Source organism: Heteronotia binoei, chromosome 9 (genome assembly GCF_032191835.1).
Source record: "Heteronotia binoei isolate CCM8104 ecotype False Entrance Well chromosome 9, APGP_CSIRO_Hbin_v1, whole genome shotgun sequence".
NCBI classification, from domain to species: Eukaryota; Metazoa; Chordata; class Lepidosauria; order Squamata; family Gekkonidae; genus Heteronotia; species Heteronotia binoei.
Window position 1 is genome coordinate 89,781,245 of NC_083231.1, and position 20,665 is coordinate 89,801,909.

The 20,665-nt window shown below is 42.0% G+C and overlaps 1 protein-coding gene across 1 annotated transcript in view; it reads left to right on the top strand.

The window, feature by feature from the left end:
* Positions 1–4,630, top strand: part of PPA2 (inorganic pyrophosphatase 2) — a 36,814-nt gene extending 32,184 nt beyond the window's left edge. Inside the window, exons 10-12 of the mRNA XM_060246963.1 lie at positions 1,033–1,102; positions 3,216–3,255; positions 4,440–4,630. Of these exons, the coding sequence (XP_060102946.1) occupies positions 1,033–1,102; positions 3,216–3,255; positions 4,440–4,468 (139 nt within the window). The 3' untranslated portion in view covers positions 4,469–4,630. The remainder of the gene's footprint in view (positions 1–1,032; positions 1,103–3,215; positions 3,256–4,439) is intronic.
* The last annotated feature ends 16,035 nt before the right edge of the window (positions 4,631–20,665 follow it).

Consider the following 20,665-nt stretch of genomic DNA (forward strand, 5'->3'; position numbering starts at 1 on the left):
CCCCACTTGGTGGAATCAGCTGCCGGAAGAGGTGAGGGCCCTGCGGGACTTGGCTCAATTCCGCAGGGCCTGTAAGACGACCCTCTTCCGGCTAGCTTACACCTAGCCGGGATGGAACTTGACGTAACTGGCCTGCCATCTGTTTATATAAAATGATATGTTATTGGTTTTAAGCTGCATTGTTTTTATGAATTGAAATGTATTGGTTTTAATGTTTAAATGTGAAGTATTTAATTGTTTATATTTAAATTGTTAAATTGTTATTGTTGGAAGCCGCCCTGAGCCACTCCTGGGAAGGGCGGGATACAAATCCCGAATAAATAAATCCCGAATAAATAAATTGTTATTGGATGTCTTGTGCTTTCGGATTGTATAATTTCCTGTATTTTGTAGCTTGCCTTGAGTGCTCATGAGAAAGGTAGGCTATAATTTAGGTCAACGGTTGTGTACCGTGTTCGCTATAAAGTGCTGGTTATTACCTTTAAAGCCCTATATGGCCGAGGACCTGCCTACCTAAGGGACCGCCTCTCCCCATATATCCCCCAGAGAGCACTAAGATCCAGTTCTCAAAATCTGCTAACAATCCCTGGGCCAAGAGAGGCTAGACTGAAGACTACCAGGGAGCAAGCCTTCTCCGTAATGGTTCCTCGATGGTGGAACCATCTTCCAGAGATGATACGAGCCCTGCGGGACCTGAACCAATTCCGCAGGGCTTGCAAAACATTTCTTTTCCAGCTTGCCTTTGAAATAGAACCCGGCTAAACTGACGTGTAGTTACCTAGCCATCTTGTGGACATCATAACTTATAGTATTTATAGCACCTATTTTATCTATTTTATCTATTTTATTTAATTATTTATGTAACTGATTATATTTAAATTGTTGTGTATATTGTTTTATTTGAATCATGGAATGCCATGTCTGTAAGCCGCCCTGAGCCCGCCTTTGGCGGGGGAGGGCGGGATATAAAAATAATTTTTTTATTATTATTATTATTAATATTTTTTAAAAAAAAAACATTTTGTTTTTCAGCATCAACGTCCTAGTGGGTACCAGTCCCTACTGCTGCAATGAAAACGATGCCCAAGCAATTGTGAAATCTGTAAGGGCAAACTGTTGTGCCTTTCTTCCCCTTCTTTTAAATATGAGTCATCAGTGGAAGCACACAAACATCACATATGGACAACCAGTGAAGGCTTGGCAGTTAAATGCAGAGCAGAGATGGTGTGGGTTTGTGTGTGTTAAGGTGGGCTCTTACCGTGTCCACTGGCCCACCTATTTCAGAGCTGTAATAAGTACTGCGGGACCACATGCAGATAAAAGTTTTCTCAACACCTGCTACCTTTTAACTTGGAGCACCAGGGACTGGACTTTTCCTTGACCAGACCTTGGAAACCATGTGCTCCCCTGCTGACTGAACCTATCCCTCAAGTTTTCATACATTCATCTTTCAAAATATCACACAGGACTGTTACCAGGCCAGTTACACCAAATCAGACCACTGGGCCATCTAGTTTGGCATTGCCCACTTAAGTCAAATTTGGTAGGAGCTCCCTGGAGTTTCAGGCAAATGTTCCCTCCTGCTACCTGAGATCCATTTAACAGGTCAGCAGCCCTTCTGCATACACTCCACCACTGAGCCACTGCCTGTCCCATTCATTTCACTGATTGTTCCCTGATGCCAGCTCCACCCCCCCTTGCTCTGGTGCTTTGTTGTTGTTCAGTTGCACAGTTGACTCTGACTCTTTGCGACCCCATGGACAAAGTCACCCCAGGCCCTCCTGTCTTCTACCATCCCCTGAAGTGTGGTGCTGCCTAATAGCAAATGGACTCTTTGCAACTCATCTGCTATCTTTTTGTGATAGCCCTGTTGCCATGAGTTACCACGCAGGCTCTCTGACTGTCAGTGGCTCATGTAATCACTAAAAAGAACAAACTTTGTTCACTGCCTCGTGTAATTAAATGCATCTATAAGGGGAGACCTTCTCTGCATGCATGTGTGAGAGTGATTGAGGAAACTGCTGTCTTCAAGTGAATTTAGGAGCGAGGAGGAAAACTTTTTTAAAAGGTTGGATTCCACCACCCCCTTGCCGCCAAGACATTAAAATGCTATATTTTAGAATATACAACTTCAGCAAAGGCACTAAAAATATCAGTGCTTAGCTTATATGCTAAAAATGAAACCCCCAGTTCTGATCTGTTTATAAAACACTTTGCCAGCTGCAACGATTGTATCAGCATGTCAAGTGTTTTCCATATGCCTCACAGCTATTTGGAAAGCTGATTTTTAAAAGACTGTTAATGGACTAAAATGCCTTCTTTGTACATCTTAGGATGCATCTGCACATCACTTGGAATATAGCTTGGTGACTGGTGTTGTAGCAGTACCAGACACAATCCAGGAATGAGGATGGCTTTAGATCAATAGCAGTGTGTGGGTGCAGTTCAAGACATTCAGGCAGAGCTGATGGCTAGCAGGACCTCCCTGTTCCCTTAAAAGCCAAGCATTCAGTGACACCCTCCTTCTTCCACAAATGGTGAAACATTGCACAAACAGGCTGCATTCACACACGAGGGAGGGCGATTCCATCCCTTTCTTGAGAGAGGGCAGGTCTTCCTGAGCCTCAGCTGTGGGAATTTTTGGAAAGGAATGCAACAGGCTTGCTGGGGGAAGAGAAGCAGATGAAAAATTATTTCCATCAAGTAGCTGCAGTGCTGTAACTTTGGAATCTAATCCATTGTCTTTTTCTAGTCTTTACAAAAGCCTCAGTAATGTTGTCTTGTGTTATTACCTCCATACGGGGCAGGGAGAGGGAGAGGCTTCTAGAGAATGGCCTAATAAAGCAGTGACCTGACAGAAGCAAAATTCAAACTGGGGATAATCCTCAGCCTCTTAAAGAACCACATGCCTTATATGTGTCAAATAGGAATTCATCACGTTGCCTGAAAAAGATCACTGAGACTGAGGGGAAAGCTGCAAAAGCTGTTTGGTGCAAAATGCCTTCTTTGTACATCTTAGGATGCATCTGCACATCACTTGGAATATAGCTTGGTGACTGGTGTTGTAGCAGTACCAGACACAATCCAGGAATGAGGATGGCTTGGGAGTTTCTGGTTCAAATAAGAAAGTAAAAGAATCTCTTTTGGAGATCACCAGTTATTGAGTTTGCTTGAAGTCTGTGCCTTAATGCAATATAATTATGGTTCTTTTGCAGACTCCGCCTTCTGAGGAGAAACAATCTGCTGCTAAAGAAGGTTAGGTCTCTTATTGATTGCTTCCACATCTCACATCAAATACCCATAAAGTAAATAAAGCTTGAAAGATGTAAGCAGAGACTTTAGGGCTGTGGTACTAGTGTATTGCTTAAAATCAGGTGCACTTACATTTTCACAGAATTGCAAATTGTTATGTTATTTTGACACAGAAAGTAGCTGCCTTCTTGCCTAAACAAAGAGGTGAGGAGATGTATGCTAGACTGAGCTCTTTGGAGTAATGGCAGGATAAAAATCTAATAAGTGTAGAATCTGCTGTCTTGACTAGAATAGTTAGTTGCCTGTGGTCTACATTTCCATTACTTCTGTACATGCACTTTTTAAACAATGAAGGGATGGAATGAGATGTTTGCAAAGTGACATCTGTGAAAATAAAATTACACAAATATCTGAAATACAGTGTAGACCAGAGGTGTCAAACATGCGGCCCAGGGGCCGAATCAGCCCCCCCCCCCCCAAGCAACTGGCTGTCATCTGCTTCCTTCTCCCTCTCTCTTGCTTCATTCTGCATCACAGTTTGCTTTGCCAGGCTTGCTCAGTCACACAGGAGTTACAGAGCTTGCTTTGCCAGGCTCTCTCAATCGCACAGCAGAGCTGCTGAAGCAAGTCTCTCTTCCTATTGACTCAGACTCCTCCCCTCCTGGTCCCCTGGGAAAAGGAGAGAGCCAGAACTTCCTTTGCCCAGTTCCCTGGATTACACAGGAGAGATACAAAGAAAGCACCTTTAAGACTAATGAATGCTAATGTTTTAAGCAAAATTTTTTTTAGCTTTTAAAAAATCTTTGTGTCCTTTTAAAAGTTTATATCTCTGCTACTTGCCATTACATTTTATGGCACACCTGGCCTGACCCGACAAGGTCTTATTTATGTCAGATCCAGCCCTCATAACAAATGAGTTCAATACCCCTGGTTTAGACAGCAAGAAACATATTGGTGAATTTTAGGGTAGCTGTATAACAAAATAATGGGCATATGTGTGACAGACATACAAAGCAGCAGTCAAGCAGCAGCTTTAAGACCAACAAAGTTTTATTCAGAATGTAAGCTTTCGTGTGCTAAAAGCACACTTCTTCAGACGAAACAAAGAAAACAATGAATTGTTTGCACATATTTGTATTTAAGTTCCTTGCTCCAATTAACACTACTTTTTTGTTTTGTTCTTTTAGTTGATAAATGGTACTTTCTTGGCCAGTGATAATTCAGATTATCTGATCAGGTTGTGAAATCTTGAATGGTGTCATCTTTACACACCCTCACATCTGCTGAAGATACGCAAGTGAAGGAACTGCAGAATGGATTCTGCAAATGTTTGTGTACCAAATCCCTATCATGTAAATAAAAATGATTTTATTTTTTTTCATTCTGAAGGTGTGCTAAATTTCACATTGTCACTTTGACTTCATTTGCTTAGTATTCCCATTATATCTTCTTCCTGTCTATTTAATGGAGCAAAGTAACTATGCCAGTTTTTATTTTTTGGAATTGACCAATTATTGCCGGTTTCTTGGTAGTGCCCAATGGAACAGAAGGTGGCTAAAGGTAGAGATTCCATTCCACTGTGCCGTACTGCTAAGGACACTTTGAATCAACAAACTGCAGTTTGCATTTAGCCCTCAAGCCAGAATTAGAGTTTACAGTGTGGAAGCCTGTATGCTGGCCATGGTTTATGATCATGATGGTTGGTGTGATGTCTGAACTGGAAAAAAACACACATTCTGGTGGTTTTATTGGAGCAGGGGTGGGGAACCTCCGTCCCGAGGGCCATATACGGCCCTCAAGGTCACTTGGTGTGGCCCTCGGGAATTGCTGAACTGAACTGAGCCATGTGGCAGCCTCCCTGGGGCCTGGCTGGCCAGCGAGGATCGTCTGGCCCAGCTGCACTGTGCAGCAGCCTACCCAGGGCCAGGCAGGGATCACAGGGCCCAAATGTACTGTGAGGCCTGGCTGGCCGGTCAGAATTGCTGCAGGACCTGGAAAAGTTGTTGTCACAGTTCAGTTCGCACTTGATTATCCCAGATGGTGTGGCCTAATATTGCTAATGAGTGTGTGACCTAATATGCTAATATTAGGGGATGTGGTCTAATATGCTGCTGAATTCCTGCTGGGCTTTTTCTTCAAAAAAACCCTGGACCTATGCATTTGCCTAGGGCGGTGGGCGAGGTATGCGTGTGTTCATGTGTGCCAGATTAGGCTCTCCCCACGTGACTTCAAATAGAAAAACAATTATTTGCATTAATTTTGCTGGCCTTAATCATTCTCCCTCGGCAGAGCACTGTTTTTTAAGTTGATAATTTTTTATGGCCCGCGAATGATGTTATAAATATCCATATGGCCCTTGGCAGAAAAAAAGGTTCCCCACCCCTGTTGGAGCCTCTATATAAGAACTGAAGTGCTGAGCAGCTACAAAAATGAAAGGAAAAAAAAGAAAAGTTCTATAAGCCATTGTTTGCCTGTCACATATGCCTAGCCTAACCTGTCTCACAGGGTTGCAAGAATAATGTGGAAAGAAGAACAAGATAAGCTGCTCTAAGCTCCATGGAGAAAGGTTTGGACAAAAATGTAATAGATTGATGGCACCGCAGCATCTAGTGGCACTAAATACTGTAAACGAGTAGCACTCATAAATCTGCTGTTGCTCGGTGAGAGGATTGCATCTAGTACAAGAAATCAAGATGACGAATCAAACAGTAGCATCTCTGGTTAAGGCCTCATCGACTAACGAAGTTGTGGTCACAAAGTTTTTTAAAAAGTCCCCTATTTTTGAAGTAGTCCCTCCAATGTATTTTTGAATCAAAGTTTGTGTACAAATAAAACAGATTTAATACCTTGCTTTTGAAAAAGGCAGCAACGTTTCTTTTTCTCATGTAGTTTTGGCTACACTTCAAAGGTGAGAAATAATTCAAAGTAAAGGTGGAACCCAGTCAAAAGGTAAGCACTCTGAAATGATTTGCACAAGATTATGAAGCAAGTGCTTAACAGTGCCATTCTTAAGCAGAGTGATGCTCCTTCTAAGATTGATTAGGATAGTTTCAGGAGTGTAGCCATGTTGCTCTGCAGTAGAACAGCTAGATTTGAGTTCAGTAGCATCTTACAGACCAATAAGAGTTTCAAAGTGTAAGCTTTTGAGAGTCAAAACTTTGTTTATCAGATAGTCTACTTATACCCTCAAAATCTTATTGGTCTTTAAGGTGGTACTGGACTCAGATCTGCTTAGGGATAGAACTGTGAAATACTGTCTCAGTTGAAATCAGTGGGTTGCAAGAGAGTTCCACACTGCCTGATGGACCATCCCCAAAGTTGGTTACATTTTGAATTGCAGCAAGAATGCAAAGATCATCTGGAAACCTTGACAGCAAGAACATTATGTTTTTATGAGCTCCAGTTTTTAAAAGTGTAAGCCGCTGGCACAGTTGGTATCAGAGAAACATTTAATTTTTTCTTTCTAAATACTTGCTGTGAGGCAGACTCCACAAAAAGAATTTTTTGCCCCACCCACAAATGCCTGTGTGGTCCTTCCTAAAATGTATTCTATGTTAAATCAACAATAAAACTTAGAAGGATCCTTGAGACTTCCCTACATGACACAGCTATTTACAGAATCAAAAATTAAACTAGACAGAGAAAGCTTGGAAGAAAAATTTTGCTGGTATTTCCTTTTACAAGGCTGAGTAATGAAACTAAGCAAATTAAGGAAGAACACCCACAGTGGGCATTGCTGAGGGCATTAATTTCTTAAAGCTACAGGTGCTGCTTCTGGGAGGAGGGTTAACCTGCCAATGTGTATCTTTTTAGATTTCAGATTTTGGGGGGCTTTTCTCAGGTTTGTAGAAAAAGCTGTATTTTCAGTTCATGGCTCTAGTTTCTGGGCTTAAGTATCCACAGATTTGGCAATGCTGAGAATTAGATACATGGATTTCTTTCAGAGACCAGGGTGTGTAGGAGAGAAAGAATGTGACAAGCTTATAGAAATCTCTTGAGAATTAAATGACTTTCCCAAGCTATGCAATTCTCAAAAGCATACTTGTCTCTTGTAGGATTCCTCTGGGAATCCTACCCCCCCAGGGAAAGTGCATGCGCAATACATAGCCTCTCCTCTCCCGGTGTAGTGAACGCCGCGTGGTCACTGTCTGGCTATGCCTGGCAGATGGTCACTGCAATGGCCTCTCCTGCATTACTGCATCCGTAGCAACACCTTCTCGCTGGTCCCCCCCGTTTTCACAGAGTTTGCTACGTCATGGTGCGACCGAATTGTCCGGCGGTATAACCGGATGGGCAGGCTGGGCCCACCAACTTCGTCAGCCTAAGAGAAGGAAAACTCTAACATCAAACCCGGGCAGATAGAGCTCGTTAATGTAACACCTACCACCTGGAGGACTCACTGCCGGCGTCCCGGCTTACTGGGCCATGGCAGATGACCCCCAGGTGAAAGGGTGGAGCCAGTACCGCGCACACTGCGCTTCACCTAAAAAATTCCTCTGCGCAGGCCTGAAGGGCATATCCACACACACAACCCACAACGCATCAAGTCCTGCAGCGATAGGCAAGGGGCGAAACGGCAGGTGGAAGGTGCCACTGGAAGCCGCAGTCCCGATCCTGCATGTAGGCGGTTCAGGATATTGGTCGCCTGATGCTAACCCGGAGACGAAAGCATCTTTCGGCAGCACCCTGAACGACCAAGCAGCCTTATCTAGGGACAGCACTGCTTGCTCCACACGGAGAGGGGCCTAGAAAAGGTGGCCTAAACAAAGCTCGTCTCCCCCACCCCAGTTGGCTAGCCGCGGTCAACGGGCATCCTTACTTGCGGTCAAAAAATAACAACAAAGAAAAGGCATGCACCTGCCTCACAAAGTGTGCAAAGACTAAAGCTTGCGTGTTGGAATATCAGAACCATGCTTGACACAGTAGGCAGTGGTCGCCCTGAACGACGCTCTGCTCTAGTTGCCCACGAACTTCTCAGGTTGAATATCGACATAGCAGCTCTCAGTGAGGTCCGCTTCCCTGAGGAAGGTAGTCTTCAAGAACACGGTGCTGGCTATACCCTCTACTGGTCGGGTAAGTCAAAGGCTGAGAGCCGCCTTTCTGGCGTTGGCTTCATGGTCAGGAACTCCATTGCCTCCAAACTCGAAAACCTTCCAACAGGTCACTCAGATCGCATCATGTCCATGCGCCTCCCACTTCAAAACAAGCAGCATGCAACACTCTTCAGTGTGTATGCCCCAACCCTTCAAGCAGATCCTGCAGAAAAGAACAAGTTCTATGCTGATCTACGCAACCTCGTACGGAAGACCCCTACAGAGGACAAGGTGATCATCCTTGGCGACTTCAATGCCAGAGTAGGTAAAGACTCGGAAGCCTGGAAAGGAGTACTTGGCAAACACGGCATTGGCAACTGCAATGACAACGGGCGCCTCCTGCTAGAATTCTGCATGGAGCACCAGCTCACCATCACCAACACTATCTTCCAGCAGAAGAACAGTCTGAAGACAACCTGGATGCACCCACGGTCCAAGCATTGGCACCTTATCGACTACATTCTGGTGCGCCAGAGAGACCTTCGAGATGTCTTACACACCCGAGTAATGCCCAGCGCAGAATGTCATACGGATCATCGTCTTGTACGCTGCAATCTCCGTCTTCACTTTAAACCCACACCCAGGAGAGGAGGTATCCCTCGGAGGAAGTTTCAGGTTGGCAGCCTCCAGTCAGCCGAAGTTAAAGCTGCCTTCCAGGCAAAACTCCAGTCAAGAATTGAGGACCTCAGTTGCCCCACAGACCCTTCTCCAGAAGCACTCTGGGAACACCTAAAAACTACCGTCCTGCAGATCTCTGAAGAAGTCCTCGGGTTCTCCACAAGGAAGAACAAGGACTGGTTTGATGAGAACAATCAAGAGATCCAAGAATTACTGGCAAAAAAGAGATCTGCCTACCAAGCACATCTTGCTCAGCCCTCCTGTCCTGGGAAAAAAGCAACCTTTCGCGCTGCATGTAGCAACCTCCAGCGCAAGCTTCGAGACATTCAGAACGAGTGGTGGACCAAGCTTGCAGAGAGAACCCAGCTGTGTGCAGACACTGGTGATTTAAGAGGGTTCTACGAAGCCCTGAAGGCAGTATATGGTCCATCATATCAGGCTCAGAGTCCCTTGCATAGTGCAGACGGCCAAGTGCTCCTCACAGACAAGGCATCCATACTGAACCGGTGGTCGGAGTATTTTCAGGTTCTCTTCAGTGCCAACCGCGTAGTTCAAGATTCAGCAATCCACCTCACCCCACTTCAACCGGTGAAAACAGAGTTGGATGAGATCCCCACCCTAGAAGAGACTGTTAAAGCCATCAAGCAACTGAAAAGTGGCAAGGTAGCAGGAGTTGATGGAATTCCACCAGAGATCTGGAAGCATGGGGGCACAGTACTACATAGCTCACTTCACAAAGTACTTGTCACCTGCTGGGAACAAGGCAAATTACCACAGGACTTTCGCGATGCAATCATCATCACCCTATACAAGAACAAAGGGGAAAAGTCAGACTGCTCCAACTACCGGGGGATAACCCTGCTCTCCATCGCAGGCAAAATCCTTGCCAGAATACTCCTGAACAGACTGGTGCCCACCATTGCAGAAGAACTCCTCCCAGAGAGCCAGTGCGGCTTCAGAGCTAACAGGAGCACCACCGACATGGTATTTGTTCTCAGGCAGCTCCAAGAGAAATGCAGGGAACAGAACAAGGGTCTGTATGTGACTTTTGTCGACCTTACCAAAGCTTTCGATACCGTTAGCAGGAAAGGCCTGTGGCAAATCTTGGAACGTTTAGGATGTCCCCCAAGGTTCCTCAGCATGATCATCCAGCTACATGAAGACCAGCGAGGCCAAGTCAGACACTGCAACGACCTTTCGGAGCCCTTCCCAATAGGCACAGGTGTAAAGCAAGGCTGCGTTCTCGCGCCAACTCTCTTTACGATCTTCTTTAGCATGATGCTTCAAAGAGCCGCAGTAGATCTAGATGAGGACGATGGTGTCTACATCCGCTATCGCACCGATGGCAGCCTGTTCAACCTGAGGCGACTAAAGGCACACTCCAAGACAATGGAAAAACTCATCCGAGAGCTACTGTTTGCTGATGATGCTGCACTCGTCTCCCACTCGGTATCAGCTCTGCAGCATATGACGTCCTGCTTTGCAGAGGCTGCCAAGCTATTCGGCCTAGAAGTTAGTCTGAAGAAGACAGAAGTTCTCCACCAGCCTGCACCCCAGGAAGATTATCACCCTCCCTGCATCACTGTGGGTGAATCAGTTCTGAAGACAGTCCAGCAGTTCAGCTACCTGGGGTGCATCATCTCCTCAGATGCCAAGATCGACAAGGAGATTGACAACAGGCTGGCAAAGGCAAACCGTGCATTTGGCCGACTGCACAAAAGAGTGTGGAGCAACAAGCATCTGAAAAAAGGCACTAAGATCAATGTTTACAAAGCGGTTGTGATGACAACCCTCATCTATGGCTCCGAATCGTGGGTTTTATACCGTCATCACCTGCGACTCCTTGAGCGCTTTCATCAGCGCTGCCTTCGCACCATCCTCAACATCCACTGGAGTGACTTTGTGACCAACACTGAAGTCCTCAAGCGGGCAGAGGTTACCAGCATCGAGGCACTGCTGTTGAAGACGCAGCTGCGCTGGGCAGGGCATATTTCTAGGATGGAAAACCACCGCCTTCCCAAGATTGCCCTGTATGGCGAACTCTCCACCGGCCATCGAAATAGAGGGGCACCAAAGAAGAGGTACAAGGACTCCTTGAAGAAATCCCTTAGCACCTGTCACATCAACCATCACCAGTGGTCTGACCTAGCCTCAGATCGCAAAGCATGGAGGCACACCATCCACCAGGCTGTCTCTTCCTTTGAGAACACACGCATAGCTGGTCTTGAGGACAAAAGGAGATTGAGGAAGAATCGCACTGCTACAGGACCAACCCTAAATCAGACTTTTCCCTGCAGCCGCTGTGGCCGGACCTGCCTGTCCCACATTGGTCTTGTCAGCCATCAGCGAGCCTGCAGCAAACATGGACTATTGCACCCTTCTTAAATCTTCGTTCGCGAAGCCAAGCCGAGAGAGAGAGAGACTTGTCTCTTAAACCTTAACAAGAAGTGACTGTCAGAAGATTGCTCAGTGGTGGTGGAATATGGCATTTATTTCATAAAATGAATGGAGAACAATGTATGGGTCTGAATCCTCATAAGTGTTTCAGCTGATGGTGAGTTGGAGAAAAACAATGCTTCTGCTATTAAGAACAGGGCAGTACTTCATATTAATGAAAATAAACAGGGGACCCACAAGAACTTGTGGGACAGCTGCTCATATGCCCTTATATCCCCCAATACTTTCTATTTCCCTTCCCCGGCAGTCCCTAAAGACTCTTCCATTTTCATGTTTCTTTTTCTCCTCTCACCCACTAGCCAACCTATCTTTATTTGCTGCCCTGTCTTTAGCCTTCCATTCTACTGGCATCCTCTTTCTAAGTTGCATGGTGGATGACTGTATCAAGTCGCGTGGTGGGCACTGCCAGTGAATCCTCCATCAGGGGACCATGACAGGGAAAGGGGATGGGGCCTTTGTCAGGGCTGTTTAGTCTCTGTATCCACTCCTGTTCCCATTCCCCAGATTTGCTTTTGAGAAACCATTGTTTTCTAAAAGCTACAGGTATTGTTTTTATTTGGAGAGTTTGAATCCCTCTTCAAAATTTCAGGGTTTTATGCAATTTATGCAATGTATATACCATGTCCTGTTAGCCGCCCTGAGCCTGCTCCGGCGGGGAGGGCGGGCTATAAATAAAGCATTATTATTATTATTAAACCTGCAGCTTCCCTCTGGTTTGCAGAGAAATCTATCTGTATGCTTCCTTTTTAAATGTGAATGGCGGGACACATGGATTGCCTTGATAGCATGTGAAGCTATGTATACACTCTAAAATTTGATATAAATTATTAATAGAATCTGGAAATGTACTTTTAAGTTTATACATTATCCTAAAATTAACATTTAGTGGGGAGAAGTAATAAAGAAATAATTGGCCACAAGCCTCCTGTAAATCCTGAGGTAATGTTACTGGGAAATATTAAAGAATATGTACAAAAGTCATTAATGTGAAGTATGGTGGCAGTCACAAAGTTATAGTTGTCAATGGTACTTGTTTTCACTCTTGCTACAACAAAAAAACAGATTGTAGCATAAGCTTTTGTGGATGATAGCCCACATCATCAGATACATGAATTAAGCTAATTCAGCAGATATATATGCACACTCAGGGATATAGAGAGGAAAAAATGTAACATTCAGGCTAAGAGGTCACAAGGTACAGTCTGTGATGTTAGTTTGCAAAACTCAAAAGTATAGAGGTACAGTGACCATAACAGCTGTGATTGAAGAAAACACAGCTTTCTTAATTTAGCTAATTTATACCTGTAGTAGGTGACTGAGTCCTCATCTAGATGGTCCAAGCTCACCCAATCTCTTCAGCCTGAAGCCAAGCAAGATCAGCCTGGTTTTAGTACTTGGATGGGAAACCTCCAAAGACATCCAGGTTTGCTAAGCAGAGGCAGTCAATGGCAAACCATTACTGTGTGTCTCTTCCCTCGAAAACCCTACAGGGTCACCATAAATCAGCTGCAACTTGATAGCAATTTATGCACACCCACTTACACAAGCTGGTGTGGGTGAGAAGAACATGTTTGTAATTTAAGCCTCACCTAATACAGTGAAATCTAGGCTTAACCAATCAAATGGAAATCTGAAAAGGTTCATTCTATAACATAATGGTGGATGGTATAAGTTATGGAATATAGCTTACGTTAATGAAAATGGCTGTCTTTATGAAAGACAGGCATAATCTATTAAAGCAAGATAATGTTTATGATAACTGGGTTCCAGTATAAGAATTTGTATTGGTAAAAAAAATTAAATGAAACCAAAACATTTATTTTCAGTAAAGGGAAGATAACGAGGAAAAGGGAAGGTGTTTCAGGATTATTATGCATTTTGATTTGTGGAACTGTTAGTAACTTTAGTAGAGGTTCTACTTAAATTTAACTGTCATTGTTTATTTATTTCATTTTAATGTTGTTGTTTTTTTTAGGAAAAGCTATAAATATTATTTATAAGCTGCTTAAAATGGAAACTCTCCATACCAGGGCCATAATGTTTAAAATCTAATATACAAGTAGACTGAAACTTTTGATGACAACTTTGAAACACTGCCTGGACATAGAAAGAAACAATATTGGTAATTTCTTAGCAGTTCTGGATATTGAAGTAGAAGGGCAGACAAATATTTTAAAGAATAACAGCAAATCTTGAGTAATTTTGCATGCATTTTATATTTAGAAGTAAGATGAGGAGTTCTCCCTGAATTACAATTGACCCCACCAAACTGCAGAGATCAGTTTCTCTGGAGGAAATGATACCTATGAAGGCTGGACCTTGCCTTGATTTTGTGGTAACAGCATACTTTAAAATAGAAAATAGTGTGTTTAAAACCTAAAAACAAAGTCTGAGTCCAGTGGCACCATTAAGACTAATAAAGTTGCCACTGGATTCAAGTTGTGTTCTACTGCTTCAGACCAAGATGGCTACCCACCTGGATCTAAAACCTGATTAGTTATTCAAGTTAGTTCTTCTTAGTTCACAATCCCTGGCTGAGTTTTCCTGTTGAGCCAAGACATTACAGAGACACTTTAAGGAGGGTAGTTAGCTCATGAAAGAGTTCCAGAGATGTTTTCCATAGTGGTATGTTTTGTTCAGTGTGCTTTCATGTTTTTACAGTTAGCGTTTAAACAAACATGTAGAGAGTGAATATGCTGTACTGAAGTATAATCTCCTTGCTTGACACTCCATCTCTGCCAAGAATCTTTTTACTATGTTAATAAAGCTTTTGTGAGAAAGAATGCAATTCTGGCAAACTCTACTTCTAGACTGGCCAGAAAGAGATGATATGTGGCATCATATGAAGCAAGGCATGAACAATTTGTCATCTGAGCCACTCTGAACCCTGCTTGGCAGGGAAAGGGACAGGGTAAAAACTGAATGAATAAACGAATAAATAAATCTACTTTCTTATGGACAAGCCAGCAAGAGCCATATTTCCCAGTTCTTATTGAGGAATATAGGATTTCGAGGCCACAATGGTCTTGGTTTTTTATCAGCCAATTTAAAGCAAATCAACTCAAAGCTTGCTTGGGCCTTCAGTTAGGTGATACTTTCCACATATATAAAATGGCAGCTACAATTGGTGATCATTGTGAATGAGAACTAAGCACCTTGGGGTGCCCAATTATAATTGCAGTGAGAGGAAATTCAGAAAAGTAATTTTGGCTTCCTTCATTGCCTTTATGTTGGCCCCCAAATGAGCAGCTACTCTGCTTTCAGATTTCACAGCAGCAAGAGCCATTAATGGCAACTCTGAGCAATTTCGGATTCTCCGTGAGGTCGAGAATCAATGTCCATGAGGTCGAGAATCAATGCTGCTGCTTCACTTGCTTTTAGTAAAACAAATTTAGTACACATGCTAGGCCACCGTTCTTGTCTGTACCGTTTCTGAAACTATACAAGATGAATTGCAACAGTTTTAGATGCAGCTCTTACCCTTCTGTGTAGATTTTATGGGCAATGGGGACAAAAGGAAAAAGCTCTTCAAATGGGCAGAAAACCAGTTTAACACAGCTTGAAGGGCAGCAGAAAAAAATATAGGTGTAAAATGGCAAAAAGGCATTTTTGTCATGAGCCCTGACGAGGAGGAGCTGGAAGGGTTAACAGACCTCGAAGAGTTGCCGGCCAGTTCCTCAGCTGAACAAAGAGCAGCTGGCCCAACAATCACTCTTCAGGCACCAGTGTCAGCTGCTGACGATCAATCTCCAAGCTCTCCTCCTCCCATCTCAAGAGTTCAAAGCAGGCTCCGGTAAGAACTTTCAGAGCGTAGACATGAGGCACACCGATGCTTCAGATCTCTCAGCCCTGAGTACTAGCAGAGTCACTGCCACCCAGGGAGCAGGCTGACTGAGACTCTCATATAGATTGAGACTCCCACCCAGGACCTGGTAACCTTGTGGAAGCAACAAGTCTGTTCTCTGGCTTGCATCCACGCTCCTTCCTGATCCTGACCTGCTTGATTTCCTTGGCACCCTGACCTTTTGGAAATTGACTTCTGATTCCAGTTTGTGATTCTGCATTGGTGACTTGGCTCCTGCTTGACTTCCTGGACCTTGGACTGGCTTTGGACTCCTGCCTGCCTGCACCCTGAGAAAGTTACATTTTTTTTGTTACTTACTGTCATGTTGCTTCTAAGTTATGGTGACCCTATGAATTAAATGACTTCCAAAATGGCCTACCATTAACAGCCTTGCCAGGTCTCTATTGAGTAAAGCCATTTCATGCTGGTTCTTTCTCCTTTCCTGCTGCCTTCAGCTTTTCCTAGCACTATTGTCTTTTCCAGTGACTCTTGTCTTCTCCTGATGTGAGTAAAGTATGATAGCCTCAGTGTAGTCTTGGCATTTCACTTAAGATTAAAGGCCACAGCCCATGACTCACGTTCAACCAGTGATCAAACTTCTGCTTGAACAGCAAGCAATTTGATCACGAGCGGTACCCTCAAACAGTTAAAAAATTGTTACTTGTTATTAAGCACTGCATGTTCTAAATTGTATTGCGACAGTTTTGTGCCTGCACTTTCTTGCGATGTTGTCCTTCTTCTCCACCTGCCAAATCAATCTTTCAGGAAAAAACCACTTAGACAAGAAATGCTTTTCTTCCCTGGATCAGTCTTGTGAGGTAGTAGTGGGAACTGCATGGATTGTCCCTCTAGTATTCCAGCCTTACCCATTTTGCCTGCTTGACTCCAAGAGCTGTGTGCAGATCTCAAATATTGTATTTCCTCTCCCAGTGTCACTTTGGAAATGTAGTCCAATCCATTAAATGCTGAATATGTACTGGCATAACATATGCTGAATTCATGGGTAGTAAACGCAGCACAAATCCTCAAAATGTAGCTATCTCGTCACTGAAATTGCATTCATTTAAGCAATTTGCTATATGAGTTTCATGTTGCTAAGACACTTAACAGTGCAATCCTAAGGAAAGTTACAGCCAAGTTGGTATGACTTGTTTGGGAAAGACAGCTATGTCATGGTTTGGGCATGCATTCATTACATGTTATGATGAACTCGGAGGTGGTGGTGACTAACCAGTATTGAGATCTGGGGACTGTGACAGCTCAGTGACAATGTCAACTCCATGTTTGTTGGTGGTGAAAAAAAGGAATTGCTATGTACATTGTTATATATTTGCTGTGTTCACTGTTAGTAGGCTCTACTAATAGTGAACATAGCAAATACATAACATAGATCATACGGAATTAGTCTGAAAACAGATCAACCAACCATTTTAGTGCATTTATATCAATATGTCTAATTCTCAACATGGCCAAATCTCTGGATACTTAAATCCAGACTCTGTAGCCATGAACACACCAGGCAGCTCTTTCTACAGCCTGAAAAAAGTCCCAGGTTTGTAGAAAAAATTTGAAACCTAACAACAACAAAGCATTGAAAGGTAAAATCCACCCAATAATAGAAGCAATGCCTATATCTTTAAAAAACAAATGCCCTCAGTAGCAATTACTAGGCAACTACAGTATCACTAGCCTTCAAGCCTTTGCATCTGTCAGTAAAAGGCAAAGGATTTTGAGCTTTGAGGGAGTATTCACTGGGGTCAGGCCTACTAGCAAGCAACCACCATGTGACTTGATGCCACATGACTTGCATGACTCACCAAGGACTATTTGCTTACAATTGTTCAACAGGAGCCAGCGCATGACAGCTCACATGGTATAGTATCTGGAAGACCCCTGGGATAGTCACACATTCTCAGCCTAACCTGCCTCATAGGGCTATTGTAGGGAGAAAATAAAGGATAAAATGAAGAAGAGAATATGTAAAGTTGCTTTGGGTCCTCATTGTGGAGGAAGTTGGGGTATAAATGAAGAAAATAATAAATATAGCTGAAGATTGGTGATAGATAGATAGGTAGGTTGTTTGCTACATGGGAAGGAGAGAAGGAAGGGGAAAATGAGGATATGAAGGTTGCCAGGGAGTGGGAATGAAGAAATATGTGGGGAAGGTGAAACGGGAAAGTGAGGTACCCTCTACAAGTCTTTGAGGTTCCCCATTGCACAACTGGGTCTGGTGGAGGTACTTGAAGGCTGACCCCACCTCCAGTGGCAATTCAATTTGCATGAGAAAAGTGGCAAGAACAGCTGCTGCCCTTCCCTTACAATTTAAAGACCCTGCTGATCAGCTGGTCTGCAGGCTCTTTAAATGGAGGGGGAGGCTGGCCTGGCTGCTTCTGCCAGTGCTACCCATTATCAGTTTTTATATAAGATAGCCACACCCTATAACCCCTGAATCACTCAGATTTGGAATTCAGTGAAACCCTCCTTTTCTCTCTCTCTCTTTTTTTTTTTTTGGCAAAGCTCTTGATAAGTGGCTTTGAACCTTAGGTGGAATTGGACTGAGATACATGCTGCTTATAGGATGTATAATGGGGTATGTCAGTGTTCTGTGTTTCTATTCAACAAATTTTTTTTAATCAGATTTAGAATGTTCAGATTATTTTTAAATAAAAGTTTAATTAATACGTTCAGTATATATACATTGACTGTTTATTGGCTGGGATGCACTCTGAACTTGAAACAAACAAATCTCAATATCTTCCTCAGAGATTAAGAGCTATGCCCTGCAAACACTGAATCTTTAACATACATTCAGTTACCAAGAGTAAGTGATTAATTCTTTGCTTTAATTCAGTTAAGATTAATCTCCATGTGGCTTGTTTAAAGTTGGGTCTCAGCAGCCACCACTGGTTTTACTGATTTAGTAATAAGTTAGTATATAAAATTGTACTATTTGGCCTATAGAAGCATAAATATCCTTATATTTTTAGAAATAAAAACTAAGTATGCTCATCTGAAAAAGAGTTGCAAACCGCTACACGCTATGATTCAATAGAGCACATTTATGTTTAATTTTTGTTGTCTAAGAGGTAGGGAAAAATAAAAGTTGATTCATAGTAATCAAAAGAAAGAGTATTCTCTGGACAGAAATTCAATATTGATATGACTATCAGTGTGTTTGCATATTAAACCAAACTTTATAACATGGAGATTCTTTAACAATTAACTCTTTAATAATTTACTGTAATTAAACAAATTATAGTATATTAATTGTTGCCAAATTATTTACATTTAAATGAAATTTATTGAAATGACTGTATATATCTACAGTATAAGATTTTTTTCCCAGTGTTCCCTCAAATTTTCTGTCTTTTCCATTGGAAAAATTAAGCAGGTTGTCAGATTTTTTTATGCTGTACATCTGGAAGGGTGGAAGGCTTTGCACAATAAGGATTTTCTCACTCAAAAAGAGAAAATATTTCATAGGGCTTTTTTCAGTGCTCCCTCAATATCCCCATTTTTTCCACTGGAAAAATTGAAAAAGTCCGATGATTTTGATTGTGAAAAAATCTTGCTTTAAGAAGTATTTTGCTCATTTTAAAAAAGAAAATATTTCATAGGGGAAAAACACCCTCTAGGTGTTTTCTGTGCCTTCACATCTCTACTCACAACTGAGCTTCAAAGACATATTTTCACATGGTAAGCCAAGAGTCCATTAAATAAATATAAATTTTATTAAAAACACCCACATTTCAGCGTTATCAGGAATGATATAATAAAACAGCTTTCAAATAACCTGCATTATTATATTACAATACTTACAATATTTATAACCATTCTCAGGGTTTTTTTAAATGGGCAAACCAAAACTTTTCAAAATGAGAAAAAACAAAATAATAAAAAACCAGTAGAACATAAAAGTTTAGAAAATGCACACATAGAAAATGTTCATTATCTTAGTGTCAAACTGTTAAAGTTTCCTACACAAGTTAACCAATAGCTTTGAAAGTGAAGCTTAACGCCACTGTGCGTCAATCAAGATTGAAAAAAAAAGTCATTCAAGTAAAGTTGACACCACTCACAAGCATATTCAAGTATGGCTATAGTCAACCTGATAATCCTATACAAGCAATTTAATGTCTGCCTTTCCCCCTCCCCTTCATTCAGGGTTCTGTACATCAAAAATTACAGTTCTGCTATTTACAAGACACATTTTTTTCCATCCCAAACATCTTTTTCTCCTATTTGCTAGGAATTTGGCAAATGAAAGTATGAATTTAAATGGTAAATTGGGCATGAAACACTAAATATTAAAATTTCATTACCAAATAACTTAATTACCTTATAGTATAAATGATCTCATCCAGTAGTACCAACTTGCATGAAAGCTTCATGCAAGCGGAAGCTCTTGGACTCTATACAAAACCAGGAAGCTTCATGTGTGCAACACATTCCCCAACATTGAAAAAGAGACACAATCCTTGCTTTGCATGGATCTCTGCATTAACAGAGATCTTTCTCAGTTTGGGGTGAGAGATCAGGGTATGTTAAATTACCTTATAAAATGTTTCAGAAAAAACACATAACAAAGTAGTACTTAAGAGTGTGATGATAAGGGCATGTTTTTCTAGTTGTGATATATGTATTTCATTGATAACATCATACACCCTACTTGAATTAAAAAGAATTCTTATTGGATTAAAAAGAATTGTAAAGGCCAAATTAAGACATGGGTCCTATAAGAGTTGGTCTTTATGAAACATGACTAATCCCATCAATACAAATGGTAACTCGGCATGTAAAATGAAACATATGAAGAGCTAATTTCAGGATCAGGGCCTTCGCCTTACAGTATATTGCACAGCCATACATTTAGGTGCTGGGTTTGCATTTTTTTATGTGAAAAGAAGCCTCCCAGTTGCATCTAGATTCCAACAACTTCCAAGAAGGCCAATTTTAAAAATTGATAAAGACTGAACGTCACTTGCCAAATCCTTGCATTTAACAGTTTCCCTTTTGTCTGTTCAGTGCATTCTAATTTCTGTTTTGTTTGAAACATACACAAAAAAGATTTTAAAAATGGTAGAACTCTTTCCATTACCATAAAAAGGAGCTAATGGATTTACAAAAAAATTAGTTTTAGTTACATCAGTTCATTTACAAGTATAATTAGAAGAGGGATTAAAGAAAGAAAGATTAAATCCCTGAAAAAATAAAATAATTTTGTTTAAAAAAAACTTCTCAAGAATATATTTATAAACCTACACAACACAGCTCTATACGCGCGCACACACTCTCTCAGATGAGATGTTGGCTTGAGGAGATCGTGAGCTGATATATCCCTGAATTTTCAGAACAAAACCATTTAAAAGGCTGAAGTTCAAGTTATACTTGTTATAGAATA